At 43.8% G+C, this 21,129-nt stretch overlaps 1 protein-coding gene across 50 annotated transcripts in view; it reads left to right on the top strand.

Annotated features, from left to right (window-relative positions):
- The window catches only part of CELF1 (CUGBP Elav-like family member 1), a 106,136-nt gene that overhangs the window by 69,296 nt on the left and 15,711 nt on the right, over positions 1-21,129 (top strand). For all 50 annotated transcript variants that reach the window (XM_074401421.1, XM_074401440.1, XM_074401438.1 and 47 more), the window contains 6 exons: positions 12,970-13,157; positions 14,759-14,841; positions 15,181-15,229; positions 17,198-17,332; positions 18,172-18,251; positions 19,488-19,649. In XM_074401421.1, coding sequence (XP_074257522.1) covers positions 12,970-13,157; positions 14,759-14,841; positions 15,181-15,229; positions 17,198-17,332; positions 18,172-18,251; positions 19,488-19,649 — 697 coding nt within the window. The remainder of the gene's footprint in view (positions 1-12,969; positions 13,158-14,758; positions 14,842-15,180; positions 15,230-17,197; positions 17,333-18,171; positions 18,252-19,487; positions 19,650-21,129) is intronic.

Here is a 21,129-nt window from a genome sequence, read left to right as displayed (position 1 = left end):
GTAGAAACTGAACAGTTCTTTGTGGAATAGTTGGGGCAGGGGCAGAGCCCAAAGTTAGCTGTTGCTGTTTTTGTTTGTTTTTGAAACAGGGTCTTGTTCTGTTGCCCAGGCTAGAGTTCAGTGGCACAGTCACAGTTCACTGTAGCCTCAACATCCTGCCTCTGCTTCCCAAGTAGCTGGGACCACAGGCATGTACCACCACACCTGGCTGATTCTTTTTTTTTTTTTTTCTTTGAGATGAAATCTCACACTATCACCTGGGCTGGAGTATAATGGCATGATCTCAGCTCCATGCATCCCCCGCCTTCCAGATTCAAGCAATTCTCTGCATCAGTCTCCAGATTAACTGGTATTACAGGTGCCTGCTACCACACCTGGCTAATTTTTTGTATTTTTAGTAGAGAGAGGGTTTTCACTATGTTGGCCAGGCTGGTCTTGAACTCCTGACCTTGTGATCCTCCCACCTTGGCCTCCCAAAGTGCTGGGATTACAGGCATGAGCCGCTGCGCCTGGCCACACCTGGCTAATTTGTAAATTTTTTGTAGATACGAGGTCTCCCTGTGTTGCCCAGGCTGGTCTTGAACTCCTGGGCTCAACGCTATCCTGCTGCCTCGGTACCTGTCCTGTCTTATTAGTCTTTTGAAATAGATCCTATGCCTTCTCTGTAGTCTCCAAGACAACCGTAATTTAAATATCTTTTTATTAGAGTTCTTTACTAAAATTTTATTTTAGCAGTAACAGGTGAAATTACAGCAAATATCATCAAAAAGATGTAATACATAATAAGAATATTTCCATGTCCCAGGATTTATGATCTCTTAGAAACAAGACTGTGACTCAAATTACCTTTTATTGTCGTACTTCCTGTGCTTTGCCACTGCCTGGTGTTCATTCAACCCAACATTGACACAGCATTTTTCTCAGCCTGTTTTCTTATCTTTTAAGACATTGGACTCATTCAGTGTCCTGTTAAATCTGGACCACGGACCAATGCATGAAAGTCACCTGGAACATAAAAATTCAGATGTTTTTATGCTAGAATAGGACCCAAGACTCTAGTTTAACAAGTGTCCTGCATGGTTTTTGTGTATGCTAAAATTTGAGAGCTAGTGGGCTTAATGCAGGTCATTTTGAGTTAAAGTCAATCAGGGAATGTATTGTCAACATTTTATCCGAGTGCATTTGCATCTGTTTTAGTCATCCATCTTCACCAAATCTTTGCGAGGGTACCTGGGCATAGGCTATTGCCCCTATTTTATAGATGAGAAACCCAGTTGAGTGAGATACTGAGGACAAATGGTATCAATGTTTGGCCTGAAGTACAAGTTTAATGTAAAGGTCTTTTTATTTTTACCCACTAGACCAGGCTGCCTTGACTGTCAGTGAGCAGTTACCCAATGTTCTTTATTCTTCATTGATCACTCTTAAGCTTACATTGGTGGTTCTTACTTTGCTTGCACCCTAAGATGGGGTATTTTCATGAGTTGTGTCCCAGACTTTTTTCAGTCTCCCATTGCTTAAGGGGAAATTGATGTGCTTCTCGGATCTCTGTTCCCACAAATGTCTTCTGAGGTCTATACTGCTCATTGGTTACTTTCATCTAGAGACTTCCCCACAAAAAATAATTCCCCGTATTTTCTTCACTAGAACCCAAGAGTTGTTAGTTTCTTTCTCTTCCTTACCTTGTTGGAGTTAAGTGAACTCCATGTCTTAGTGTATCCTGGCCCAAAATTTATTAGCATTGTCTGAGACTGGGTGTTCATCTTCAGTACTAGTTTACGCAAGAGCCTTCTGATCTCCATGTTCCCTGCCTTATTTCATACTCTAGATTATTGTTAGGTGTCTTTTAAAAGGACAGATCTGATCATTCACTTATTCTAAAATCTTGGAATAAACTCCAAGCCTGTCAGTATAAGATGGAAAACCCTTCACCAGATCTCTCTGACCTACCTCTTTATTCTGTCAACTCTCTAGTATGTTCTATTTTCTGTACTCTTCCCACAACTTTCTCAAGTCCTTTTTCTCCCTTCTAATGTTATCCTGCTCTCTCTTCCCGTCTCCTCAGTCCTTACCATTTCTTCATCTCCCTTAGGCTGCTTTACTCCATGCCGTGTAGCACTTTTTCTGCTTGTCTACTCTATTTAGCTGAAATCTCTGCATACACCCTCCCCTCCTCCAAATACAGTAAAATCATATTAGCTACTTCTTTCATGGAACTTTTATACATTGCTTCATAGGATTTGTAGAAGATTATAGTTGTGCTCTTCTACTTTTTCAGTAAGAACACATATTACTCAGTCTTTTATAGAGCCCTGTAGTGTGTAGTATCTGGCACGATAGTAAAAGTTTGGGAATTAAAGTTGAATAAATGATACGCCCTTCGAGGGTTTTTGGTAATTAAAGATGATTGCAGAAATAAGGTCTCCAGAACTTATCTCCGTACCTCATGGAGGAAGGTTGAAAACCTTTCAAAGCATATTGTTAGCTATTCTGTTGTTAGATGGTGACTTTAAATTATTACTGTCTTTATTGTCGTTAGAGATAGCTTTTTCTGATACCTAACACCCCACATGATAGGAAGATTGCCCTTTATCCAAATGAAAATGACTTTCTCACCACATAAATGTATTCTGTCTTGTTCTCACTAGGGAGCAGCTGGTAGTAACTCAGGCCAGTGTTTCTGGGCCCTTTTATTCTGATGCACTTCTGTTCCAGTTTTTCCACAGCACTGTATGTGAGCCAGAGGGACGTTGTATAAGGGTGGGTGGTGGCTGAAGTTTGGAATGCAACAAGTATTTTTGCCTGCTGGGCAGGTGGAGGGATTGGTAAGTATCTGAATTTTTTCTATTTGTATAATCAAAGGGAAGTCAACAGGTAATGAGAAGGGCAAAGTGAAAAAGTTAATAATGAAGGTTTCAGGAATGATGTTTAAACAGGTCCTATTTGAAGGTCTTGTTTGGCATCAAGAAACAGATGACCGGCCAGGCACGGTGGCTCAAGCCTGTAATCCCAGCACTTTGGGAGGCCGAGGCGGGTGGATCACAAGGTCGAGAGATCGAGACCATCCTGGTCAACATGGTGAAACCCCGTCTCTACTAAAAATACAAAAAAATCAGCTGGGCATGGTGGTGCGTGCCTGTAATCCCAGCTACTCAGGAGGCTAAGGCAGGAGAATTGCCTGAGCCCAGGAGGCGGAGGTTGCGGTGAGCCGAGATCGCGCCATTGCACTCCAGCCTGGGTAACAAGAGCGAAACTCCGTCTCAAAAAAAAAAAAAAAAAAAAAAAGAAACAGATGACCACTCAAGCTAGCATATATGAAAGGGCTTTCTTATAAGGATGCAGGTAGACTGAACCGTAATCTAATCAGGAGCTCTGCAGCTGGAAGACCTAGAAAATGTTATCTTTCTGACCCCAGGATACACATTCTACTCACTCTACATGTGCCTCCTTTCTTGTCTTAACTACCTTATAACTTTGGTTGCAACATGGCCTGTCTTTGAATCCCTTCTCCTTCCCCTCCACGTTGACACATAATTCACATGCCATAAAATGTAGCCTTTTAAAGTGAGCAGTTATATTCCAGAGTTGTGTTACCATTTCCACTATTTAATTGTAGAATATTTTATCACTCCTAAAAGAAACCCTGTATCCATTAGTAATTATTCCCCTCTTCCCAATGTCCCCCCGCCCCCATTCCCATTCCTAGGCAACCACTAACCTACTTTTTGTCTGTATATTTGCCTGTTCTGGGAATTTCATATAAATGATAACATACACTATGTGTCCTATTGTGACTTGCTTCTTTCACTTAGCATAATGTTTTCAAGGTCCGTCTATGTTGTAATATGACCCCTTAGCTCTTGGCCACAGCACTTCCAGCTTGTCCAGTTAATCCATGCTATCTCTAGTTGCCATTTTTCCACTTTTGACTTCACTACTAACTGCCTGTTTCTGTTAACCAGTTTCACATTCTGTAAAGCAGTGTTATCCAATAGAACTTTCTGTGATTATGAAAATAATCTGTATCTCAGCTGGGAGCTCATGCCTGTAATCCCAGAATTTGGCAGGCTGAGATGGGAGGATCCCTTGAGGCCAGGAGGTCGAGACCAGCATAGGCTTTATAGCAAGACCCCCCACCACCACCACTGCCTCCGTCTTTACAAAAACAACAACAACAAAACATTCTGTCTCGTCTCATACAGTAGCCACTAGCCACGTGTGGCGAGTACAGCTGAACAACTTAGTTTTTTAAATTAAGTTTAGCCACTTGTGGCTAGTGGCTATTGTATTGTTCAGTGTAGCTATAAAGGAGCTTGATTGGCCAGGCCTGTTTTTCGATTTTAAGCATAAGTCAAGGGTCTTAAGTTTCTGGCCAGCCAATGGATCAGCTTGCCATTGGATTAAGACCCACCCCCTGGTTTAGTCACTTGCGCCAGAGGATGGGAAAAAAGTAGACTAGAACATTTGTGCTGCCCCTGAGACAGGCCCTTGCATGGAGAAATTTTGAGAAGGGAAGAGAAAGGAGAAAAAGAAGAGAGTGTTAAAGAATTTTGAACAAATGAATACTTTGAAAATAAAGCTCTTTGTTGTTCCCTCATGTATCCCTTCCCAGTTGTGTCCTTACTGTGTTTTCTCATAGTATGCTTCATCAGAAGTCTTGGTAGATGAGCTAGTCTCCTCTGAATTTTCACAGTTGCTCATTCTTAATAAGCAAAAGCAATAATGAGAGCAACTACCTCTTCAGGTAGTAGTATTACTGCTTCTGCTGCCAGTAGTAGAAACATAAAAAGAGAGGGGGTAGGTTTCATTCCTTTCCCCTAAAACACTTGCCACTTTCTTATCTTCTTCCTCTTCACATTCTTGCAGGGCCTGATTTGCCTTTCTTCCATCCTGTTCCCAGTTCAGGGCTGTCAGTACGGCCACAGGAAATAGGAGTTTCCATAGTCCTCCCTCTTAGGAATGACAGGGACACTATAGATACTTCTCTAGGGAACTGCTGAATTCACTGTTTCTTGAATGGACATGATAAATATATATTAACTCTCCATCAAGTGAGGAAGTAAGGTACAAATTTGAGAATATATTTAGTGATACATAGAGTAAATGGATGATGTGGTGGCTGATGTGTACCTAGGTGGCTTTTTAATTACAATAGCTACTTTTAATGACAGTATGCATACTGGAAATATATGTGGAAGAGGGAAAATAAAAGAACATTGTTGTTTATCTCTTCAGACACAATATCAGAGAAAAGTTTGTGATTGCTTATACATACACATGGGTATACATGCGGTTGTTGCTATATCTGGGTAGTGCTTCTCAAACTGTGGCAAAGGTCCGTATCTCTCCCCACCCCCCCACTCCCTTGTAAAATACAATGAAAATGATGTAGGGGAAAAAATAAAAGGGTATGAGTTTGTTTTTTATATTATTAGATGGAACAAGTACAAAACTGCTCAGTTTAATTTCTGTAAAAATTTCTCAAGAGTTAAGTTTGAAGATTGCCCCTGGTCCTTAGGCCACACTTTGTGGGATTTTGTTGTTGTTGTTATTGTTGTTTTAAAAGGCAGTCTCCCTCTGTCATGCAAGCTGGAGTGCAGTGGCATGATATTGGCTCACTGTAGCCTCTGCCTCCCAAGTTCAAGCGATTCTCCTGCCTTAGCATCCCAAGTAGCTGGGACTACAGGTGTGTGCCACCACGCCCAGCTAATTTTTTTTTTTGAGACGGTGTTTCGCTCTTGTTACCCAGGCTGGAGTGCAATGGCGCGATCTCGGCTCACCGCAACCTCCTGGGCTCAGGCAATTCTCCTGCCTCAGCCTCCTGAGTAGCTGGGATTACAGGCATGCGTCACCATGCCCAGCTAATTTTTCGTATTTTTAGTAGAGACGGGGTTTCACCATGTTGACCAGGATGGTCTCGATCTCTTGACTTCGTCATCCACCTGCCTCGGCCTCCCAAAGTGCTGGGATTACAGGCGTGAGCCACCGCGCCCGGACTTTTTTTTTTTTTTTTTTTAAGTAGAGACAGGGTTTCACCATGTTGTTCAGGCTGGTCTTAAACTCTCCTGACCTCAAGTGAGTCACTGTGCCCAACCTCTTGAGCCACACTTTAAAGAACACTACCCAATGGGAGTCTTCTGGCTGTTGAATTGGTATATAAACAGGGAAGGGGAGGTTCATGGTGTAGGTCAGGGGTCCCCAAACTATGGCCCGCGGGCCGCGTGCGGCCCCCTGAGGCCATTTATTCGGTCCCCGCCGCACTTCAGGAAGGAGCACCTCTTTCATTGGTGGTCAGTGAGAGAAGCACAGGATGCATCCGCATCCTGTGCTCCTGGAGTACTGTATGTGGCAGCAGCAAAGCACAGCATCACTCACGTACAGTACTACTACTGGTGACGCAGGACGCACGTGTCACGGCTCCCGGAGTCCATCATATGATGCACATCTGGTCTGCGGCTGTGGCGCCCCACGTCACTGGAAGCAGTGTGAAATAACAGCAGAAGTAGGAAGAAAGGCAAAGCACTATAACCATTACTACACAATACAGTGGCCCCCATACTCCCCCAAATGTACAACAACATCATGGCCCCTATAACCTCCCTTTGCCCAAAAGTCTCCCCCACATTACTACACACTGTGTTTCCCCTCTTATAAGACCCTGTCTTATATTAATTTTACCCCCAAAAGACGGGGGCTGTCTTATTTTTAGGAGGTGTCTTACAATAGGGGAAGCATGCAGCAGTGGGCTTCCCACAGAAGAGACCCACCGCTGCTGCAGATGTCCAGGACGCTGTACACACAGTGTCACAGGCTGATCATTGCCATCCCTGTATACAGCACTGGAGGCGGTGCTGGGCCTGTGACACTGTATACCGCTGTCTGGGATAGTGGAGGCAGCAGCGCTGGCTGTGAAGGGTGTCACACCTTGCATAGTCCGGCCCTCCAACGGTCTGAGGGACAGTGAACTGGCCCCCTGTGTAAAAAGTTTGGGGACCCCTGGTGTAGGTAGACAAGAAAAAATGAAGAAGGATTTGCAAAGTTGAAGAGCAGAGGAGGACATTTGTCTAGAATCTTGAGTTTCTATTAAACTTTTCGGTAAACTGTAATCTACATGTATTGACTTGTATTTACGCTTTTGCACTAAACAGTATGCAAAAGTTTAGAATTGGCACACAACAGAGAGGAGGGGCAAGCTGGGAGCAGTTGGCTCCAATGTAATACAGATTGATAAAACTGCTTTTCAGAAATAGCTTTCAGCTTCCTTATCAAAACATATTCTGGGCACCATTGGGGTTCTTTGTTAACCCTCTCCAGAATAGAAATATAATGAGAGATTAGCAATATTTTAGTAAATGCTATTACAACTGATAATTAAAGTTGTTGGGACAGGTTGTAGGGAGTAACAGTCAGTGTTTCACTAGTTACAGGGCTTTCTTTGTTTCCTTCTTTCCTTCTTTCCTTCCTTCCTTCCTTCCTTCCTTCCTTCCTTCCTTCCTTCCTTCCTCCTTTCTTTGCTTTCTTTCCTTCTTTTCTTTCCTTTCTTCTTTCTTTCCTTCCTTCCTTTCTTTCCTTTCTTTTCTTTCCTTTCTTTCTTTTCTCTTTTCTTTCCTTTCTTCCTTCTTTCTTTCTTTCCTTCCTTCCTTTCTTTCTTTCTTTCCTTTTCTTTTCTTTTTTTTTTTTTTTGAGACAGTGTTTCGCTCTTGTTACCCAGGCTGGAGTGCAATGGCGCGATCTCGGCTCACCGCAACCTCCGCCTCCCGGGCTCAGGCAATTCTCCTGCCTCAGCCTCCCGAGTAGCTGGGATTACAGGCACGCACCACCATGCCCAGCTAATTTTTTGTATTTTTAGTAGAGACGGGGTTTCACCATGTTGACCAGGATGGTCTCGATCTCTCGACCTCGTGATCCACCCGCCTCGGCCTCCCAAAGTGCTGGGATTACAGGCTTGAGCCACCGCGCTCGGCCTCTTTTCTTTTCTTTTCTTTTCTTCTCTTCTCTTCTCTTCTCTTCTCTTCTCTTCTCTTCTCTTCTCTTCTCTTCTCTTCTCTTCTCTTCTCTTCTCCCCTCTCCCCTCTCCCCTCTCCCCTCTCCCCTCTCCCCTCTCCCCTCTCCCCTCTCCCCTCTCCCCTCTCCCCTCTCCCCTCTCCCCTCTCCCCTCTCCCCTCTCCCCTCTCCCCTCTCCCCTCTCCCCTCTCCCCTCTCCCCTCTCCCCTCTCCCCTCTCCCCTCTCCCCTCTCCCCTCTCCCCTCTCCCCTCTCCCCTCTCCCCTCTCCCCTCTCCCCTCTCCCCTCTCCCCTCTCCCCTCTCCCCTCTCCCCTCTCCCCTCTCCCCTCTCCCCTCTCCCCTCTCCCCTCTCCCCTCTCCCCTCTCCCCTCTCCCCTCTCCCCTCTCCCCTCTCCCCTCTCCCCTCTCCCCTCTCCCCTCTCCCCTCTCCCCTCTCCCCTCTCCCCTCTCCCCTCTCCCCTCTCCCCTCTCCCCTCTCCCCTCTCCCCTCTCCCCTCTCCCCTCTCCCCTCTCCCCTCTCCCTCTCCCCTCTCCCCTCTCCCCTCTCCCCTCTCTCCTCTTTTCTTTTCTTTTCTTTCGCTCTTGTTTTCCAGGCTGGAGTGCAGTGGTGTGAATTTGGCTCATTGCAACCTCTGCCTCCTTGGTTCAAGCGAATCTCCTGCCTCAGCCTCCTGATTGGCTAGCATTACAGATGTGCACCACCACACCCAGATAATTTTTGTATTTTTAGTAGAGGTAGGGTTTCACTATGTTGGTCAGGCTGGTCTGAAACTCCCGACCTCAGGTAGTCCACCCAGCTCAGCATCCTGAAGTGCTGGGATTATAGGCGTGAGCCACCATGCCCGGCCGCTTTATTTTTGAGGCACGGTCTCACACTGTCACCCAGGCTGGATTGCAATGGCCCGACCTTGGCTTGCTGCAACCTCTGCCTCCCAAGTTCAAGCAATTCTCATGCCTCAGCCTTCTGAATAGCTGGGATTATAGGCACATGCCACCACACCCAGCTAGTTCTTTAGTATTTTTTGGTAGAGTTTCACCATGTTGGCCAGGCCAGTCTCAAACTCTTGACCTCAAATGATCCACGTGCCTCTGCCTCCCACAGTGCTAGGATTATAGGCGTGAGCCAATCGGCCCGGCCATAGGGCTTTTTTTTTTTTTTTTTTTTTAATCATGGTAGCTGCTTTCTGTTGGAACGTTAGAATTAAGTGTTTAAAAGCAGTCACATCATGTTTTTGCCATGATCTGCCATACATTTTAAATTAACAGATTACAGGAAAACCAGTAAAATGATGCAGTCTAAAGCACTGAAAAGAAAACAGGCCAGGCACGGTAGCTCATGCCTATAATCCTAGCACTTTGGAAGGCTGAGGTGGGAGAATCATGTGAGCCCAGGAGTTGCAGACCAGCTCTGGCAGCGTAGTGAGACCCTCTCTCTACAAAAAAAATGTTAAAAAACTAGCCAGGTGTGGTGGCATGCACCTGTAGGTTTTTATTATTATTATTTTTATTATTATTAGAGGCAGGGTTTCACCATGTTAGTCAGGCTGCTCTCGAACTCCTGATCTCAGGTGAACCATCCACCTTGGCCTCCCACAGTGCTGGGATTAGAGGCGTGAACCACTGTGCCCAGCTGCACCTGTAGTTTTAGCTGCTGGGAATGCTGAGATAGGAGAATTGCTTGAGCCCAGGAGGTTGAGGCTACAGTGAGCCGTGGTCATGCCGCTGCATTTCAGCCTGGGCAACACAGCAAGACCTTGTCTTTAAAAGAAAAAGGCATATTGGTCCTCTGGCAATCAAATGATCATAGGAGATAATAGCTGCTCTTTAATTTGAGTGCTGTTTTTGTGTACAGGTCTCATTTTATCAGAGCTAATTGCTTAAATGGGAACTGTTGAGACTTAAGAAATTTCTTCCTTCACACATTTGAGTGCTTACTTTGAACCAGATACTGTACCAGGTGTGGTTACAAGAATGAATAGGAAATAGTTTCTGCCTGCAAGGAGCTGTCAGTCTAGTTTGGAAGAGGTGGATACAGCCTGATTATTTTAAAAGGTGTTAAGCATGATTTTAATGCTAGAATTTCCACAATGAAGATGGAAATTTAGTACAATCTTAGGATTGTAGCTGATTAACCTGGAAGAATATGGGGAACCTTCACAGATGTAGGTTCAGGAATTGGTCTATAAGCCATTTGTCTTACAGCTTTTGACGTTTAGATAGTGCTAGAGTCATCAAAAATGATGTAAGAATAATCCCTGTAAAAGTTAAATTTAAAAAGATTTGAGACTGGGCATGGTGACTCATGCTTGTAATCCCAGCACTTGGGAGGCCAAGGCAGGTGGATCACTTCAGACCTCAAGAAGTTCAGGACCTGGCCAACATAACGAAATCCTGTCTCTACTAAAAATACAAAAATTAACCGGCGTGGTGATGTATTCCTGTAATCCCAGCTACTCAGGAGGCTCAGACACAAGAATCACTTGAACCTGGGAGGTAGATGTTGCAGTGAGCTGAGATTGCGACTCTGCACTCCAGCCTGGGCAACAGAGAGAATCTCTCTCAAATAAAAAATAAATAGATCAGATGTGGTGGCTCATGCCTGTAATTCCAGCATTTTGGGAGGCCGAGGCAGGCAGATCACCTGAGTTCAGGAGTTTGTGACCAGGCTGGCCAACATGGCAGAACCCTGTCTCTACTAAAATACAAAGAATTAGCCTGGCATGGTGCCACGTGCCTGCAATCCCAGCTACTTGGAAGGCTGAGGCAGGAGAATCACTTGAACCCAGGAGGCACAGGTTGCAGTGAGCTGAGATGGCGCCACTGCAGAAAGAATAATAAAAGGAAATAAAAGAAGTTGAGTTACTTTCATAGAATGAGCATTCTTAAGGATCTTCAGACACTGTTCAGAAGATAGCAATGGTGGAAAAATGATTTTGTTGTTGTTGAAAGAAAACTAGCACGTTGGCTGGGTGTGGTGGCTCACACTTGTAATCCCAGCACCTTAGGAGACTGAGGTGGGTGGATCACCTGAGGTCAGGAGTTTAAGACCAGCCTGCCCAAAATGGTGAAATCCCATCTCTACTAAAAATACAAAATTAGCCAGGCATGGTGACGTATGCCTTTAATCTCAGCTACTTGAGGAGGCTGAGGCATGACACTTGATTGAATCTGGGAGGTGGAGGTTGCACTGAGCTGAGATCACACTATTGCACTTAGGCCTGGGCAATAAAAGTGAAACTCTGTCTTTTTTTTTTTTTTGAGACGGAGTTTCGCTCTTGTTACCCAGGCTGGAGTGCAATGGCGCGATCTCGGCTCACTGCAACCTCCGCCTCCTGGGTTCAGGCAATTCTCCTGCCTCAGCCTCCTGAGTAGCTGGGATTACAGGCACATGCCACCATGCCCAGCTAATTTTTGTATTTTTTTTTTTTAGTAGAGACGGGGTTTCACTATGTTGACCAGAATGGTCTCGATCTCTTGACCTCGTGATCCACCCGCCTCGGCCTCCCAAAGTGCTGGGATTACAGGCTTGAGCCACCGCGCCCGGCCAGAAACTCTGTCTTTTAAAAAAAGCACACACATGTGGGATTGGATATTAGAACCTTGCAATTTTTAATATATGATTTTTGGATTAAGCAAGTACTAATAGGAAAGCTAATGGTGCTGGTTATGTGGAATTTAAGTTAATAATGGTTCAGATAAATGTTCAGAGTTAAATTTAGAAACAACTAGAAAGAAGGACTTTGAAATAGATGGTATGAGGCTAGGTGCGGTTGCTCACACCTGTAATCCCAGCATTTTGGGAGGCTGAGGCAGGTGGATCACCTGAGGTCAGGCGTTTAAGACCAGCCGGGCCAAGATGGTGAAACCTCGTCTCACCATCTTGTGAGATACAATCTCTTTTGTATTTTGTAAAAATACAAAAATTAGCTGGGCATGGTGGCAAGTGCCTGTAATCCCAGCTACTCTGGAGGCTAAGGCAGGAGAAGCACTTGAATCCAGGAGGTGGAGGTTACAGTGTGTTAAGATTGCACCATTGCACTCCAGCCTGGGTGACAAGAGTGAAACTCTGTCTTTTAAAAAAAAAAAAAAAGTATGTTTTGAGTGGAAACATCTATAGTGTAAGAAAGAATTCACCTGGCTCTTTACAGTGGCAAGGAAGGATGACGGTATTAAAATAGCTGATTATCCTTCAGGTTCTAAAGGTAATAAAACTGAAATAGAGTTATAAGTACAATGTGATAAGATTGGAGGAATTTGGGGCTGTTAAAATGGTTGCACTCAGTATGGGAATCTAGCTGGTCTTAGAATAATAGCAGTAAATTAGATAACTCAGAAACAGAAAAACTAGAATGATGGGAACATTGTTTATGTTCATTGCACAATCATCTGGAAATTTAAGAGGCAGAGCTCTGTTTTGGTCTGGAGACTTAACTCAAGAGCATTATAATTATGCATGAGTCATCTACATTTAGAGGCCAGCATTCTAGTCCTTAGTTTAGGCCTCGGAAATCAAGTGCTTCTGTTCTAACTTCTACTGAAAGGAAACTTCACCTGTCATTTTGTACATTGAAGTGTTCTGAATCTTATTTGTAATCATTAGTCCTTTGTTATTTTATGGGCCTTCTTTTTAGTGTTTGTTAAGTATGCTTAAAAGTTATTAAAACTTGATCTTGTTTCTTCCTCTAGCATGATCATTCTCATGCTACACAAGAAATGTACAATTGTCGGTTTCTTGGTAATAACTGGGATGTCCCAGTCAAAATGGTGAATTTAATTTGGCATCTGATGGAATGGGTGGCTGTGGTGAAGGAGAACCAAAGAACTCTAGTAAACTGAATGGAAGTAATGAAAGAAGTGGTTTTTTCCCCTACAATCTCAGAAGTAGTTAAGATCCTTAAAGAAAAGAAAATTTTCTCTGGAAAGCAACATTATTACATAATAGAAGTTTCATTTTATCTCACACAGCTCAAAGAAAATGAACGGCACCCTGGACCACCCAGACCAACCAGATCTTGATGCTATCAAGATGTTTGTGGGCCAGGTTCCAAGGACCTGGTCTGAGAAGGACTTGCGGGAACTCTTCGAACAGTATGGTGCTGTATATGAAATCAACGTCCTAAGGGATAGGAGCCAAAACCCTCCTCAGAGCAAAGGTCAGGGCTTTGGGTTTTGGTTTATCTTATTTTTCCCACTGACTCTCAGAGCAGGTGAGGGCTTTGGGTTTTTAACAGGATACAACAAAATTTGATTTTTATATGTAATTTCTTTCATGTCCATTCTTTCTCTCATTGCCAGAATACTCCTGTCTGTCTGTCTATTGGGAAAAAAATCCGTCCTTTTATAGTAGTAATATCTTTTAATTCAAACACATTTAATGGCTTTAAAAAGTTAAGGTGATAGCATGAGGATAATTTGTAAATTGGATCTTGGGCAGTCCTTTGTGAGGGCTCTAAATTTAAGAGACAGACTCACATGAGTGTCTCATTTGATCTTGGGACCAGAGTGACAAAGGTAAAATAGAAGTAGACCGTATAAAGTTTTCTTCAGTGTTGGGGCTAGCATAAGCTGAAAGAGAAAGACTGTCCACGTAACCTATAGGTTTCTTGTTAGTATTACAGAGGCCTTGCAGAGTGGTTTATCAAATAGAAAGAATTTGTTTAGGCAACTTGTTTGCTGTTACTACAAAATGAACAGGAGAAGAAAGGCTGAGCTGCTTCCAGAAATGCCAAGCAGAGTGGAAGTTTGACAGGACTGATGGTAGATAGGTATTAACTTTGCCCCATATACACACAGACATGTTCTTATTTTCCGTTTGACCAGTTTTCAAGTAATTTTCTGTGAAAGCTGTTCAACAGTGCAAATGTGAGCAAGCATGATTGTCGTATTTGAAACCAGCTTAATAGCTGAGGATCTAGAAGCAGAGGAATTAATTTCTCTTTTTGGCGTAGTTAACTAAAAAATATATAGAATAATAGTTTCTGAATGTGACTAGCAATAAAACATTCAGTAATTTACAATCCTAACAGCTGCAGCATGATTTTCAAAGAACTCTATATTGTATCTCATGAGAATATGGGAATGTCAGAACATTGAAGCCCAAGATTTACAAGATATACTTCCTCCCCTCTTACCCCCAATAAAGATACAAAGCACAAAATCTACAGATCTGAGGCAGCACCATGTGCTTTTAGAAGCTTAATTATATTTGATGAGAACCAAGAGTCCAAAAAAAAGAAGTTAAGAGGTGCTTGCTCTCAAGTCATTTTATAATTTAATAAATGATAATTATGTTTGAGGCATATGGTAGAATCTGGCTATGAAGTAGGGAATGGTTTATTCTGAGCAGTGAAAGAAAGAGTTTCTGGTAGACTACAAGCTGCAAAAGTGTAGAGTCCCGTCTGTCTTCTTGTCTCATATACCACCTGGTGTTCTAAGTAGGGTGGATTGAATCAAATGGCACATAACCTTTCTTTATAAGAGAAGTCATCTTTTCCAGAGAAGTTATATGAGCAGCTAAATAAGACTTATAATGTAACTAGGAGGAGACTGAAACAATAAAGTGCATCGAAAATAATCTCTTATTTCCTGCTACATACTCATATTCATTCTTTTCCACTACCCTCCCCTACCCTTTTCACTAATTTTAATAAACCCAGCCCTCTCTTTTAAGATCTGATAATGTCAGTGGAGGAACGATTGCTCCAGGAATTCTCTGCTTTCAAAGTTTGATTTTATGAAACCTTATTTATTGCAGGGTGCTGTTTTGTTACATTTTACACCCGTAAAGCCGCGTTAGAAGCTCAGAATGCTCTTCACAACATGAAAGTCCTCCCAGGGGTAAGAAAGCTCCCACTAGTAAATGTAAATGTGGTAATTTTGATAGATGGGATATACTTATACATATCTGGCACACACTGAAAAACATTTTGGGGACAAGGTAACTGCTGCAGGAATTGATGTAAAGGGAGTACTTTAGAGATTACCTGACACTTCTCTCTCAACCGAGTCTTGTGTATTTTGACTTCTTGACTCCCATTTATTTTCTGGGAAAAGATCATGAAGTAGGCATGAGTTTAGAGAGAACTCTTTAAAGCTCAAGTTTTGATATTTTAGAGTACATACATATTTCTGAATGCCATCAATGTCAGTGATGATAATCATAATTTTCCTTTTTAGATGCATCACCCTATACAAATGAAACCTGCTGACAGTGAGAAGAACAATGGTAAGCAAATATAAACACTTTTCCCCTTAAGATTTCTGCCTAGGCCGGACATGGTGGCTCACGCTTGTAATCCCAGCACTTTGGGAGGCCAACACGGGTGGATTGCTTGAGGCCAGAAGTTCGAGACCAGCCTGGCCAACATGATGAAACCCCATCTCTGCTAAAACTACAAATATTAGCCAGGTGTGGTTGTGCATGCCTGTAATCTCAGCTACTCGGGAGGCTAAGGCATAAGAAAATCACTTGAACACGGGAGGCAAGGATTGCAGTGAGCCAAGATCGCACCAGTGCACTCCTGCCTGGGCAACAGAGTGAGACTCTGTCTCCAAAAAAAAAAAAAAAAGATTTCTAGCCGGGCGCGGTGGCTCAAGCCTGTAATCCCAGCACTTTGGGAGGCTGAGGCGGGTGGATCACGAGGTCGAGAGATCGAGACCATCCTGGTCAACATGGTGAAACCCCGTCTCTACTAAAGATACAAAAAATTAGCTGGGCATGGTGGCACGTGCCTGTAATCCCAGCTACTCAGGAGGCTGAGGCAGGAGAATTGCCTGAGCCCAGGAGGCGGAGGTTGCGGTGAGCCGAGATCGCGCCATTGCACTCCAGCCGGGGTAACAAGAGCGAAACTCCGTCTCAAAAAAAAAAAAAAGATTTCTGTCTAGTTTGTTTGCTGTTCTTAGAATATTTGAATTGCGTTTTAAGTAATCCATTGTCTACATTATCTCAGTTTTTTCTTTAAAATATGGTATAAATGAGAATAGAGCTGATAGAGAAATATAAGAACATTGTAGAATGAACTGGAATGAATATACTTGGTCAGTATAATTTCTTTTGGTCAGGACTGAGGGAGCAAAATGAGCAAATTAGGAAGGAGAACTTAATCCTCAAGAAAATAGTCAGGGTCAGGTGTGGTAGCTCATGCCTGTAATCCCAGCACTTTGGGATCACCTGAGGTCAGTAGTTTGCGATCAGCCTGGCCAACATGGCGAAATCACGTCTCTACTAAAAATATAAAAATTAGCCCAGTATGGTGGTGCACACCTGTAATCCCAGGTACGCAGGAGGCTGAGGCAGGAGAATCGCTTGAACCCAGGAGGCGGAGGTTACAGTGAGCTAAGATTGTGCCACCGCACTCCAGCCTGGGCAACAGAGCGAGACTCGGTCTCAATAAACAAAAAATCTGAAAAGTAGATAGTTAGACTTACAGAAAGATCTGATCAGAAAAGTCGACAGTTACACTCACTGTGAAAGATCTGTTCTCTTCCATTTTGTCATATCAAGTAAGCGTGAAAACCTCATCTTTAGTAGAAGTATTGCTGGTAAAAGCAAACAATGCCGTCTAGGCGCAGTGGTGCACACTTTTAATCACAGCACTTTAAGAGACTGAGGCCAGAGGATTGCTTGAGCCCAGTAGTCTTGAGACTAGCCTTAGCAATAGAGTGAGACCTCTCTGCAAAGGTGTGGTGGTATACACCTGTGGTCCCAGCTATTCGGGAAGCTGAGGTGGGAAGATTGCTTGAACCTGACAGGTCAATGCTGCAGTAAGCCCTGTTCATGCCGCTGCACTCCAACCTGGGTGACAACGAGACCCTGTCTCAAAAAGAGCAAGCAATGCAAAGGACTAGGGAAGATGCCAAGTACTTTGCATTTAATAGCTACGGTTACCCTTTGAAGTAAACCTGATTGTTCCCATTAATCAGATGAGGAAACAGGCACAGAATGGTTAAGTAACTTTAACAAGATTACAAAGCTACCATATTTCATCTAAATGCTTTTAATTATAATTTTAAGATAAATTGGTTATAAGGAGAGATGTGAAAATTGAAAAACAAATGTGTGTCTTGGAATCTGTGAAGTATGATATGAAGGCACAGAGCCAGGATTCAAACCCAGGAGGTCTGGCTACCGAGTCTGTGCTACATTGCCTCTTTTAGTAGTAATATTCAAGTCTTTTGTGTTTTACTCTCTTAGCAGTGGAAGACAGGAAGCTGTTTATTGGTATGATTTCCAAGAAGTGCACTGAAAATGACATCCGAGTCATGTTCTCTTCATTTGGACAGATTGAAGAATGCCGGATATTGCGGGGACCTGATGGGCTGAGCCGAGGTAGGTACAGTTTTAGCTTTTAAATAATCTGGTGGTTTTGTTTTGTTTTGTTTTTTGTTTTAGAGAAAGGATCTTTCCCTCTCTCATCCAGGCTGGAGTGCAGTGGTGCATTCACAACTAACTGCAGCCTGAACCTCCCTGGTTCAGCCTCCTGAGTAGATGGAACCACAGGCATGCACCATGATACCCAGCTAATTTTTAAATTCCTTCCTGTGTTGCCCAGGCTGGTTTTGAATTCCTGGGCTCAAACAGTCCTCTCACCTCGGCCTCCCAAAGTGCTGAGATTACAATTCAAATACCTACTAAGAACAGCAAACAAACTAGGCAGAAATCTTTTTAATTAGACCAGTGGAAATGAGCTACAATGATTCCCTAGCCTACATGGCCCAGTCAAGATAAAGAGGTTGGGCTTGCTGCTTCCTGCTGTCTATGTCCTGTCTTAAGTCCTCCTGTTCATTCTTTTTGTCTTTCAACCCTCTAAGGAGTCTACATTCTGTATTTCACTATGATGTATTAAAATTTTCTCTTTTGATGCTTTGTAGGATTCTTGATTCCAAAATGGAAATACTTACTTCTCTAGTTTTATTTTCAAGTGAAACTAGACGATATTATTCCTCCTTTCTCCCTTCAGGCACTTTTTTTTTTTTTTTCCTGTCAGTGGTTCTCTGGTTTTTCGTTATAGCATATCTCACCCTGTTGCAACATACTAGCATGTGATCCCCTGAAAACAGGGACTGTGTCTGTATTGCTAGCATGATAGTTAGCACATAGTAGATGTTCAGTAAATGTCTGTCAGAGAAATAAATGAATGCGTGAGTTACTGACTCTTCTCTTACCAGGTTGTGCATTTGTGACTTTTACAACAAGAGCCATGGCACAGACGGCTATCAAGGCAATGCACCAAGCACAGACCATGGAGGTAGGGAGCAGATAAGTGATGGGGCAAATTCCTCAGCCTGGGAATTCTGGGACAGTTGGCCATTGAAATCCAGCTGCATGTGTAGCATGATTGCCCAGAAAGTTAAACAGCCAACATCTTAAAGTTAAAAACTGCTGATTTATTTAAAATTAACATATTGGAAATACTTGCTCCCCTGTCCCTTTTTTTGAGATGGGGTCTTACTTTGTCACCTGGGCTGGAGTGCAGGGAGAAGATCATGGCTCCTGCAGCCTCAACCTCCCAGGCTCAAGTGATCCCCTCAACCTCTGCCTCCCAAGTAGCTGGGACTGCAGGTGCACACCAGCATACCTGGTTAATTTTTGTATTTTTTTATAGAGACAGTTTTGCCATGTTGCCGGGCTGTTCTAAAATTCCTGGACTCAAATGACCTACCCATCTCAGCCTCCCAAAGTGCTGGGATTACAAGTGCAAGCCACTACTCCCGGCCTTTAATTTTCTGTTTTTTTGTTTGTTTGTTTGTTTTGTTTTGAGATGGAGTTTCGCTCTTGTTACCCAGGCTGGAGTGCAATGGCGCGATCTCGGCTCACCTCAACCTCCGCCTCCTGGGTTCAGGCAATTCTCCTGCCTCAGCCTCCTGAGTAGCTGGGATTACAGGCAAGCACCACCATGCCCAGCTAATTTTTTGTATTTTTAGTAGAGACGGGGTTTCACCATGTTGACCAGGATGGTCTCGATCTCTTGACCTTGTGATCCACCCGCCTCGGCCTCCCAAAGTGCTGGGATTACAGGCTTGAGCCACCGCGCCCGGCCTGTTTTTTTGTTGTTTTGTTTTTGTTTTGTTTGTTTTTTTTTTGAGATAGAGTCTTGTTCTGTTGCCCAGGCTGGAGTGCAGTAGCATGATCTTGGCTCACTGCAGCCTCTGCCTTCTGGGTTCAAGCCATCCTTCTGCCTCAGCCTCCCAAGTAGCTGGGATTACAGACGTGCGCCACCATACCCAGTTAATTTTTGTGTTTTTAATAGACAGGGCTTCACCATTTTGTCCAGGCTGGTCTCAAATTCTTGACCTTAAGTGATCCCCCGGCCTTGGCCTCCCAAACTGCTGTGATTACAGTTTCTTTACACTTGTTTCTATCATGATGAGAATCATTTGGCAGTGAATGAAATTAGAATGTAACCTACATGTCATCTAAAAGGAAGATTTTTTTCTTTTCCCAGCAGGAGAAATTTGACCCTTTGGTTTTGGTGTTTTCACAGGGTTGCTCATCACCCATGGTGGTAAAATTTGCTGATACTCAGAAGGACAAAGAACAGAAGAGAATGGCCCAGCAACTCCAGCAGCAGATGCAGCAAATCAGTGCAGCATCTGTGTGGGGAAACCTTGCTGGTCTAAATACACTTGGACCCCAGTATTTAGCAGTGAGTCTTTGTGGTTTGCTTTCTGCAGACTGTGCAAGCTCCCAGCTCTTTATTTTTCTGCTGTCCCTAGCTAACAAACACAGTGGCATTTACAACTTTGGGCATTTAGAAATTATATGTAAAAATTCAGGTAGTACTATCCCTTTTAGTCCCATTAGTCTCTCTTGTTCTACATATGTATCTCTCTGGACATGCATCTCTGGTTGTATCTTGAGGCTTTTGCTGCAACTAAAGTGAATTCCTGATTTCCTGTTTTAAAGATTTAGAAACATCTTGTGTCCCGGCCGGGCACGGTGGCTCAAGCCTGTAATCCCAGCACATTGGGAGGCCGAGGCAGGTGGATCACGAGGTCAAGAGATCGAGACCATCCTGGTCAACATGGTGAAACCTCGTCTCTACCCAAAATATAAAAAATTAGCTGAGCATGGTGGCGCGTGCCTGTAATCCCAGCTACTCAGGAGGCTGAGGCAGGAGCATTGCCTGAACCCAGGAGGCGGAGGTTGCGGTGAGCCGAGATCGCGCCATTGCACTCCAGCCTGGGTAACAAGAGCGAAACTCCATCTCAAAAAAAAAAAAAAAAAAACCATCTTGTGTCCTTGCCCCCAAGAAAGAAATTCCTGAGGTAATCTTAACTACCAAGTGTCTTTCTCCATATCTCTTTCCACCAGATGAGGAGGGAATCATTAAAATTCTTACTCATTATTTACTGAAGAGCATGGTAAATGTTTTCTTTCAGTGGACTTGAGAGATCAAGATTTTTTTGTTTGTTTGTTTTTTTTGAGGTGGAGCCTCACTTACTCTGTTGCCCAGGCTAGAGTGCAGTGGCACAATCTTGGCTCACTGCAGCCTCTGCCTCCCGGGTTCAAGTGATTCTCCTGCCTCAGCCTCCCAAGTAACTAGTAGCTGAAACTACAGACGCACACCACACCCGGCTAATGTTTGTATTTTTAGTAGAGATGGGCTTTCACTATGTTGGCCAGGCTGGTCTCGAACTCATGACCTCAGGTGATGCACCCTTTTCTGCCTCTCACAGTGCTGGGATTACAGGTGCTGTTCAAGTTTACCACATTATAAATAGAATTCCTTTAATTTGATCTCTCTGTTGTTGTGAGCCATGTAGTCCACAAGAAGGTCTGGCTCCAATTTGTGATTTAGATTTACTAGGTCTGTAGTACATGTTATAGGGTAGCTGAAAAGAATTGCAGCCAACACAGGACACTTAAAACCACCCATCTTTCTCTCTCGGCCGGGCGCGGTGGCTCAAGCCTGTAATCCCAGCACTTTGGGAGGCCGAGGCGGGTGGATCACAAGGTCAAGAGATCGAGACCATCTTGGTCAACATGGTGAAACCCCGTCTCTACTAAAAATACAAAAAATTAGCTGGGCATGGTGGTACGTGCCTGTAATCCCAGCTACTCAGGAGGCTGAGGCAGGAGAATTGCCTGAACCCAGGAGGCGGAGGTTGCGGTGAGCCGAGATC

The sequence above is a fragment of the Saimiri boliviensis genome, chromosome 6 (assembly GCF_048565385.1).
Source record: "Saimiri boliviensis isolate mSaiBol1 chromosome 6, mSaiBol1.pri, whole genome shotgun sequence".
NCBI classification, from domain to species: domain Eukaryota; kingdom Metazoa; phylum Chordata; class Mammalia; order Primates; family Cebidae; genus Saimiri; species Saimiri boliviensis.
This window is presented reverse-complemented; position numbering and strand designations above follow the sequence as displayed.